Source organism: Carlito syrichta, unplaced genomic scaffold, assembly GCF_000164805.1.
Source record: "Carlito syrichta isolate Samal-C Ts95f unplaced genomic scaffold, Tarsius_syrichta-2.0.1 Scaffold91408, whole genome shotgun sequence".
Lineage (NCBI taxonomy): Eukaryota > Metazoa > Chordata > Mammalia > Primates > Tarsiidae > Carlito > Carlito syrichta.
Window position 1 is genome coordinate 219,516 of NW_007035504.1, and position 10,994 is coordinate 230,509.

The 10,994-nt window shown below is 37.1% G+C and overlaps 1 protein-coding gene across 2 annotated transcripts in view; it reads right to left on the reverse strand.

Moving 5' to 3' along the window:
* Window positions 1-10,994, reverse strand: part of KHDRBS3 (KH RNA binding domain containing, signal transduction associated 3) — a 222,788-nt gene that overhangs the window by 72,308 nt on the left and 139,486 nt on the right. For both annotated transcript variants that reach the window (XM_021712876.1, XM_008059199.2), the window contains exon 6: window positions 8,191-8,386. In XM_021712876.1, the coding sequence (XP_021568551.1) occupies window positions 8,191-8,386 (196 nt within the window). The remainder of the gene's footprint in view (window positions 1-8,190; window positions 8,387-10,994) is intronic.

Sequence of the window (10,994 nt, forward strand, 5' to 3'; positions counted from 1 at the left end):
CTGCACGCCAGTCTGGGTGACAGAGTGAGACCCCAACTCAAAAAAAAAAACAAAAAAAAAACCACACAAACAAAACCTAAGGCCAAGACAGGTTAAATAATCTGCATAACAACACTACAGATGGTCATATAGAAGAGAGGAGGAATCAGAAACCAAGTGCAACCATGTGCTATACAATGACATTTCAGTCAACTATAAGACACATAAACAATGGTGGTTACATCAGATAATAATACAAAATTTTGACTCTATCTTTTCTATGTTTAGCTTGCTTGCATACACTAATATGTACCTTTGTGTTGCAATTGCCTACAGTATTCAGTACAGTCACATGCTGTACAGGTTTGTGGTCCAGGAGCAAAAAAGGCTATGCCAGATAACCTAGATGTGCAGTAGGCTATACTATCTAAGTTTGTGTAGTATCCTCTTTGATGTTCACACAATGAAGAAATTACCGAACGACACATTTCTCAGAATGTACTCCAGTCATTAAGCAATGTATGACTGCATTCAGCCTCTCGATAATATTCTCTTTATTAAATTGCACTGTCTTTCATATGTATTAGTTCACTAAACGAACCATGTTATGTTGCTAAACTGGCTTAAGATATTTAATTTTATTCTGCTAAGTATGTTGAAAAGTATATATAACACAAGGTATGACATAGGAATTAGAAGGCATTAATAAAGGTCAAGCCATCCATCCTCCACACATTTATTTAGTTTCTCTAAGATGTCAGGCCCTGTGATAGGTTCCAGAAAAGCTAAAATAAAATCAACACATAGCTCCTGCCCTAAAGGATTTCACAGTCTACTGGGGACAAGGACAAACAAGTAAATGTAGAGGTGGGTACAATGAGCTAAAGGGACACAAAAGATGCTGCTAACTATGCCTGATTAGGTCCAGAGAGGCTTCACAATCCAAGACTCAGTAGTAAATACAGTTGGCATAAACAAAACAAGAAATGGAATTAAAAGAGAACACATGGAAAGAGACAGTGTTAAAGTACCTAGTATGTTTAAAGAACTGCAATTGGTATAGATTCAATGCCAAATGGTAACGTAAGAAGGGGCTGAACAGTCAGTGGAAAGGAAGACAGACAGGAAGGCCCTCAGATACAACGTAGAAGAATTTCAACATAATCATAAAGAGACTAAGTTCCTTCAGAATTTTAAATTAGTTCTATGCTGGGGGGCTGTTGGGAATGGGGGCAGTAGAATATCCAATGTCAGAAACCAGAAAAATACACAACAAGTAGTATGAAGAGTAAAACACTTTTTAAAGAAAGGATCTGGGGCAGGAACAAGAGTACAAGCAAAGGTGTTATGCCAACCTTCTGTCTGTGCATTGATCCATCCAAACAACCAGCATTTAGTGCATGACTCCATATGTTAGGTGCTAGGAATAAAAAAGTGAACAAAGATAGGACAATATTTAAACCAACTGCAAATGTACATGAAACTGGAGATCCAACAGTTATTCATGAAGAAGAAGTAAGTGAAAATACTTGGTACTGTTCGAACACAGATAATGAAGAAGATGCAAGAACAAGATCTTAGGAGTCTGGATATATGGTAGTGTCATTCACCTTAACAGGTAACTCTGGGGAAGATGAGGCCCTTTGCCTGGTCTATACCATGGCTTTCAAAGTGTTTATAGGGCATTCAGTGGAAGAGGACATCAGAAGTTGATACCACACAATTAGAGATTTAGACTTGGTAGTTTTGAAAATATATATTTTGATCTTCTTCCATAATTCCTGGCTCACAGCTCCTAAAACCCTTGGAACTCTCCAAGTGGTAAGAACAATGAAAGCAAAAGGAGGGGCTTTTGTTATTCATAACAAGCCCCTTTCAATCACAGGAGAGTTTATGTCCATAAGGTAACTTTTGGAAGACCCCTAAGGATGGAAAGGGCTGCTAACAGAAACCCTGTGATTAAAAGATTGGAATTTTCTGCCCCCACCCTTGAGAGTAGAGGGGCCGGAGTAGAGTCAGTCACTAGTAGTCAATGACTTAATCATATCTCTGTAATGAAGTCTCCATTTTATAACACATGAAGGTACTAAGAGGATGGCTGCCTGGAGGAGGCATGGAAACTTTGTGCTCTCCCCTACACCCTGCCCTATGCATCGCTTTCAATGGTTGTTCCTGAATTGCATTCTTTTATAATAAATAAGTAATAGTATAAATTGTTGTCCTGAGTTCTGAGCCACTGTAGCAAACTATCAAACATGAGAAGGGGGTTGTGAGAGCCTCCAATTTGTATCCAAGTCAGACACAAATTGTGACTAACCTGGAGACCCACCACTTGTAACTGGCATCTGAAGTGGGGGCAGTCTTGTGGGACTGAGCGCTTTAACTGTGGGGTCTGTGCTACCTCCAAGTAGTAAGTGTTAGAACTGAGTTAAACTGTAGGATACCCAGCAGGTGTCCACAGAGAGTTGTGTCCACAGAGAAGTGTTTGGTGAGGAAAAAATAAAACACATATACAATGCAGAAGTGAAGTACTGAGAACAGTGGTACAGAGGAAGCAGAAGCCTTCTTTTCAGTAGTCATTAAAAATAACAGTAACTAGCCGGGCTCGGTGGCTCAGCCTGTAATCCCGCGCCTTTGGGAGGCTGAGGTGAGTGGATTGCCTGAGCCCGCGGGTTCAAGACCCACCTGGGCAGCGAGACCTCATCTCTACAATAAATCAAAAAAAAAAAAAAAAATCAGCCGGGTGTGGTAGCACATGCCTGTAGTTCCAGCTACTCGGAAGGCTGAGGCGGAAGGATCGTCGGAGCCCAGCAGGTCGAGGCTGCGGTGGCCGGGAGCGGCCACTGCACTCCAGTCTGGGCGACAGAGTGAGACTCCAACTCAAAAAAAAAAATAACAGTAACTGGTCTTTAGGTTATGTAATGTTTAGGTTAAGTAATAGAATAAATAGTATTTAGGTTATGTAACAGTGTTTATTAAGTAATGGAGATGGACATGATCTTTCAGAGACAGAAAATGAAACTATCATACTGAGTGTGAAGAGGATGCTCATTTATTCGGATTGTGTGTTCTCCATGCAATGTTGACCTTAAAACAAATGAACAAAAGTGGTTTCACTTTAGAAATTCATATGTAAATTGGGCTCTGCCAGGAAGCATCAGACATGATTTTCTCTGTAATTACACCAACATTTTGATTTGGATTGTTAAAGTGCTCATGTTGAATATATTCTGGGTAACACTAATTAATTTGTCAGTTATTTAATTGTTTGGACATAAGTAATAAATCAGTGTCATTTTGGGTAAGAGGTACTCCTTGTTCTCCAAGAAGAGATGAGGAGTGCTATAATTATGCCTAATTTTACTAAGTTAAAAGTAGAGCAGAAGGTCCCAATTTATACTTAAATGGTTGAAAAACAGCCATTGTCTATTTTCTTCTTTTTGGAAAAAAAGCTAATCATATTGAGTTGCCTTGTTTTCTTAGAGTTGTCCTTAAAATACAAGTATACACTGAGAGATTTGGTGTTACCAATGGTTAGGTTATCCTACTCAAATGGTTTCTGTGTCTATCGTATATGCTCTTATAGCAATAATCACAGTCACATAGATTTATTTGCTAACAGATGTTCTTCTCAATGACACACACTTGGAGTATTTTGTGACAGTGACTCCGATGGAGAACAGTTGGCTCAGACAACATTATAAATGATCAAGTGTCTTCACCAACTCACCTTGAGAAAGATCTGTTAAACCTCACCAGGCACATTTTCACAAGGATATACCTGTGAATTACTGGATCTTCTCACTTGGGCTAGTAAAGCAGCCGGTTTTTAAAAAACAGGCATGATATAAATATTTCTAAAAAATAATTAGAACAGATAACCCTTCATTAAGTTTTTCTTGGGCTTAAAATTATGTAAGAATACTTTTAATACACATAATCTGAAGAACATTAGTATCTTAAGGACTGAAATGCATACCTTCTCAAAAAAGCAGTTTTTATTCTAGAAATAATGGCCTCAGATAGTAAATGTTAAATGAAAATTAAGATGAAGAGTAAACTGAGTTGATTAGCTATAACCAAACATGTTCTACAGATATCAAATTTTTCTCACTATGAGTATCCAAGGAAGTCTTTAAAAATTCTATTTCTGATTTCCAAAGGGGTAAGCCCTTCTCAGAGATACAGATGTTCTGAAATTGTTAAATAATGAAAATGTTATTCTCATTTTTTTTTGCCAATAAACGTCCTGTAATCTCTTTTCCATCATTTCTGATGAGCAGAACAAGCAGCAATTGCTGCATTTTCTCCAAGATGAGAAGATTTTATACTCTTAGCTAGTAGAACACTGCTTTTTGTTGTTGTTTTAATAAAGCACTGATTTTTCAAGACAGAACTTAAGCTTTGGATCTTTGAATCCTGCATCTGCTCCTTCTTTACCAGTCATGTGACTGTCGGCAAGTCACTTAACTTCCCTAATCTTAAATTCTCATTCAACCAATAGTGATCATAATATTCCACTGGGTGATTGGGAGAATAACATGACATATATCAAAGTGCCTCATGGAGAGTAGTTTCTCATCAAATATTATGCCCTTCTTGAAAGTTCCTTTTTATGCTGAGATATATACTATGTTACTTTGTTTCTTTCAGGAGCTATACAAAATTAGCCTCATTCCCTTATAAAATGTAACTGCCCTTTGAGCACTAGAAGACAACAATAGTTTAGGGAAGTTATTCTTTCAAATGCCAACTATCCTATTTCTTTCCACCAGATGGTTTTATTAATTACTTGGAAAAAATTAATGGTAACATTCATCAGGACAACTTATATCTCTGTGTAGGATAGTTTAGTCCAGCAAACGTTTACTAAGTGCTTACAATGTGCTCTAATTACTACTGTCCTAGTACCTAGAGATAAAACTCATTTAGTGTTTTTCTTTAGAATTTAATAATCTTCTGAAAGATAGACATATATTAGTGATTATGCTACACACTGTATTCTAATAATTATGTTATATATAAATTGCTATGTGTGTAAACTGAAAACTCACTAAAGGCATCTAATCTGCCCTGGCTTCTCTACAAGTGGAAATGTAAAAAAATTCAGTCTTGAGAATATTCATTCATTCAGTAAATATTTACTAAAAGTCAACTAACTGTGTGCCAAACATTATACTAGTTGCTGAGAATAAAAATGTGAATTGGAGGGGGAAAGGGTCCCTACCCTCATGAAGTTTAGAACCTAATTTATAACATTCCAGTTCAATGTAACAGTTTTAGTACATGCTAAGAAGACTAACATTTCCTTTAATACAATAACCATTTGTTTGTGCTACAGGATCCCTGGCTTTCTATGTTGAGTATCCCACAGTGTCTACCTAAAATCTTAGAATCCAACAAAATAGTCTGTCTAAATCCTAGAATCTATCTAGTCTAGTCTATCTAAAATCCTAGAATCCAACAAAATAAAAACTCTTAAAACAGAGTTTACTACCCCTTCCACCTTGCCATGCTGCAAAGCTAAGCATGGTAGGTAAGTAATCTTTAGAATTTCAAATCATTAAGACCAGTGGCCAATGTTTGGAGGTATGTCAGAGACTATAAGTTGTATTAGAGAGACTAGAAGTAGGAAATTCAATTAAAAAGGGGTCGGGGAGGAAGACAGGTCAAAAGGGCATAGCTAGGAGTCAGTGTTATTGATGGAGGGCTGCCATAAGTGAGGAGAGGGGTTTTATCTACTCCTTATAACAACTACTACGTTTGCTATATACAGTGTTAAGCTACTGAAGCTTTTAAAAACTATACTATGTGAAGAGGGCTTATAAGATGCTACTAAGAGAGGAAAATCTTTCTTTGTGGATATAGATCTTAAAAAGTATTCCCAGTAATTACATATTAAATTAGAAGGGAAAGTTAACATTTATAATCTGAACCTTTCATGACAATAATTCAATATGGGGAAGGAGGTGCACCCATGACAATTTTTTGTCTTGGTGTCCCACTACACCCAAAGCATGCCTGTAAAGCACATCGCTGTCTTATGTGATCAAGAGTTGTTACTGCATGAAGTTTATGAAATCGCAAATGCTATATTCCAGTCAAATTAAGATGATGATGGCACATGTGACTGTCAGTTATCTGAAGACAGCACCGTGGTGTGACAGAAACAGTACTGGCTGTGTGCTGAAATCACAGCGGCAGTGGTGATCAGTGCCTGGAAGAGTGCCAGGCAGGAGTGAGAGTGATAAACAACTTGCAGGTTGACTTTCTCCTTGAGCGATCTCATACCTTTGTAGGTCTTCTTCCACAAGCCCATTATTCCACTCTCCTTGGCAGTGGATGGGAAGGGAGTAATTAACCTAACAGAAGTCTTCTTAATTCAATTGTTTTAATGCCTTTCCAGTTACTTATAAAAAAAAAAATCAGATCTACAAGAAGCAAAACCAAATGTCTTGAATTTCTCCTGCTTTTCGTTTTCTTCCCTTGGACGGTAACCTTTTAAGAAATTTGGATTTTTACTCATCTGTGTAATTTCTTCTAGACTCATTAGAGTGTACATGCTGAGACAGAAAACACGTGTATGGATCACATGGTATAAATTCAATCAATTTTTATTGAATGGAAATACCAATCCATGTAAAGAGGACAATAGCTCTTTCTGAAATACCTGGATCGTGAAGCCAAAAAAGTTAAATACCTTGCCTGTCTGATACTAACATTTACAGTAAAATGAGGAGTAGGATCCAGGTTTCCTACACTCTCTGCCACGCAATTTCCCCTACATCATCCAGCCACATCTACATTAAATTCAAACTTAAGAGAAATCCAGGTAAGCTAAGGTGGAAATCAACAGAAACTGGGTCTACAGAAAATGAATTTAACAATGTTTCCCCTCTTTTATAGTCTTTTCTACTTTCAGAAGACTCAGCATTTATAGAAGAACTTGAGGCATGATTATTATTTTCAGTTGATAAGAATATTAGGAAATAGGAACAAGTCCAGCTGTAAGGCATTCAATAATAAAAGATGGGGGGCATCCTTCCACAACTGAAAAATAAACTGGTGAAACTGTTTATTATGGGGTCTATAAAACCTATTGAAAACCTATTGTTCTTGCATTTTATCCCTGCCACTGCATCCCTTCCATTGACAGTTCATATACTCTTACTTTAATACTTTCAATTACTAATGTCAATCCCCTATCCATTGCTTTTGATTTTCTTCATTTATGGTAAACTATGACATTATAGTAAGAATTCCAGGGGATTTTATGCTTTCAAGAATTCCTTCCCCTGCCAAATTTTTATAGTTTTGTTCCTTTCTCTTATGTCAAATAAATCTATGCATCATATCAAAGAATCACTGAACAACAAATAAAAAACTGGTTTGCATCAAATAAAAAAATACACAACTTTTGTTTTCTTTACTGAAAAGAATTTCCATTAAGACCTTATACTCAGCAGCATAGCTTAAAAGAAAAACACTTACGGGTAAAGCTATCTTCGTATATATAGGTAACTATGTTTTCAGTGATTGAGGTATTCAGAGGAGTGGGATATGAAAGAATGTTACTGGAACTCTTACAAGGGCTTGAAGACATGTCACCTGGGCCCTAGTCTCGCACCTCCCCACCACTTGACTTTTAATTTCTTTCTCTTTTTTTCTTTATTATAAAGCTGTGGAGTACAATTCAGGGTTATGTATACAAATGTTCATTGTGCAGGTACCCTTTCTGATGAGGTGTGCCCCCTCCCTCCCCTGGTAGTTTCCCTCAACTGCCAATTCCAACCCCCTTCCCCTGGCAATTTCCTACTACTGGCAATCCCTTTCTTATAGTATTATGATAATTGTTCAAGGTCCACTTATGAGTGAGAACATATGATACTCTGTTCTTTGTTTCTGTGATAGATCACAGAGTACGGTATGAAAGACTCTAAATCCATCCAAGTTGCTGCGAAGTCCATATGCCTGTCCTTCTTTATGGTTGCATAATGCTTAATCTATTTGATGAAAGAGGTCATGTCACTTTTGTACCTCTGATAATAAGTACTTATTTAGCATTCAATAAATGTTTGACACATAAAGTAGAATATTAAAAAAAAACAAAACAAAAACAAGATGAGTACGGGTACTTGGTTATAGCATCCACTGCTATGTCTGGAGGGGTCAATCTCATCAACAAAGCTGTTGTTTGACATCTTCACTTACATATTCTCCATAGGTCTCTTGTGTTGGGGGTGGCGGTGGAGGTCTGTACCCAGTTGGGGGGACTCCTCTTGCTCTGGGAGTGAGAAGACCTCTTCCTCGACTCACTGGCCCTCGGGTAGAAAGGACTCCCCTGGGTGTTGGCGTCCCCCGTGGCACACCAACTCCAACTGGCCGGGCTGTGACTCCTCCCCTTCCCCTGCAAGCAAGAGGGTCAAATTAGCAACATATACCATATTCTCTAACATTCTGTTATTCACATACATTTATATTCACATACATTTATACCTCAGGAAAAAAGCAATGTTCTATATTTTTATAAAAAACGAATAAAGTAATCATAAGTAAAGTAAGAACTAAAGCAAATGTGAAACAGGTATGTACCAAAAGGAAATTCAGTCATTTAGGCATTTAGTCCAGTAACATTAGAGTCTGGAAAACTAGACTCGATTTTTGGCTAGTACACAGTGTAGAAAGCTATGGCATCTGAGAAGGACGCATGCACTGAAGATGCCATGCCAGGATCACACCCAAACTTCCAGGCCAACAAACTTCACTCCCACACTATAAAGGGGGCCTTACCTTGCTTACCTAGGACAAGGACATTGAAGCTTAGAGAGATTTTAAAACAGCTTGAGAACGCACAGGGAGTAAAGCCATGGGCTGAAATATATGCCACAGTTCCGTCAGAGGAAGAAAAAAATGTACTTTTCCAAATAATGCATCAACTGCATAGTAACACAAAATAGTGTTCTGAAGTTAAATACACATAGGCATTTTCTGAAGTAGAATTCAACATATTCATGTATTTATAATGTAAAATGAGACCTCAATCATAAAGAAACAAAGGAGGTGGCTATAATAAGGATGGCTCAACATAAGCAAAAACCTGAGAAAATGTGCAAGTCCTATTTGAAGAAATACAGTCAGAAAAGTGTAGCTACACCAGCACATAAAGACACAACCTGATCCACCTCGCCTGGACAGGCCCTCCAGGAAGAAGGGCAGCTGACAGTGCTGGCTGCCTACAGACTCATTTCCTCCTTATTCAGTGTGGGTGGGTAGCAAACACACAGTTAAAAACAACAGAGATGATGATCAAAACCAAAAGCCAATGCTTGAAAAGATTCAAAAAACTGATAAACCTCTAGACAACTACACTAGAAAAAAGGAAAAAAAAAACAGTTTCAGAAATGAAGAGAATTTCATCATTATTGAGTTCAAGGACATTAAAGGATAATAAAGGAATACTATGAAAAACTCCAGGCCAACAAATCTATTAACTTAAATGAAAGGAATTAATTTATTGAAATATATGAATGATCAAACTCACACAAGGAGAATTAAATAATCTCAACAGGTTTACATCTATTAAAAAATTAATAAATAATTAATAACCTTTCAAATAAGAAAGTTCCAGGTCCAGATGGTGGAGTTCTATCAAATATTAAAGGAAAAAATGATACCTTTTCTCTACAATCTCTTTCAGAAAATAAAATCAGAAGGAACTCTTCCTAACTGGTCATTGGAAGTACCCCCAATGATGATTTCTACATTATTAGTCAGAGGCTAGGACCAGCCTGGGTAGCCAGAGGTGACTGGCCACAGGCTGGCCTTGAGCCCTGGTTGGAACTTGTTATAGAATGGATCTCCCAAAATTAGTTTCTAAGTTCCTCTCTGGAGGCTACATCTGGCTGGGGATAGGGGGAAAAGGAAGATGGCTGCCAATCTTGGGACCAGTCCAATTGCTTTGTGACCTTCCCAGGATGAGACATGTGGTCCATGGGGAAACATTAATGAGGCTTACTAATAACCAATGTAAATAGACATTATAAGAGGAAGAACTATAAATCAACATAGCTCATGAACACAGATGCAAAAGTTTTCAAAAATATTAGCAAACAATTCAATAATGTATTACAAGAATTACATGCCATAACAAAGTAAGATTTATTCCAGGTACATAAGGTTTATTATTAAGAAATCAATGTAATCTATCATATCAGTAGGGTTAAAGTAAAAAAAAAAAAAGGACAGAAAAAGCATTTGACAGAATGCAACACTTACTCATGGTAATAATTTTCAGTAAACTAGGACTATAGGAAAATTTTCTCTGGTTGAAAAGAAACTTTTACAATACAACTAACTACATATTTAGTAGTAAGAAACTGAATGTTCTCCCTTTAAGACTGAGACAAGGCAAAGATGACTACCCTCACTACTATTATTCAGCACTGTACTGGAAGTCAATAAGACAAGAAAAGTAAATAAGACTTATACAGATTTTGAAAGAAGAAATAAAACTTTCTTTGTTCACAGTGACATCACTGTCCGTTTAGAAAATCCCAAAGAATCACCAAAGAAACACACAAACAAACAAAAATCAAACTCTTACTAAGCCAATAATACAAGATCACAGAATGTAACAGAATACAACACCATGTTACTAAGTCAAATGCTTTCCTATATATCAGCAATAAACAATGGAAATTAACTGAACCACAAAAGAAAACAAATGTTTTGGTACAAATTTAACAAAATATGTACAGAATCTCTATGTTGAAAACTACAAAATCCTGATGATAGAAGTCAAAGGTGATACACTCCATGTTCATAGTTGTTAAGACTCACCACTGTTAAAATGTCAATTCTTTCCAACTTGATCTATAGACTCAATGCAACCCCAATCAAAATCTTGGCAAGCTATCTTGCAGATATTGACAAACATATTCTTTTTTTTTTTGAGTTGGAGTCTCACTCTGTCGCCCAGACTGGAGTGCAGTGGCCGCTCCCGGCCACGGCAGCCT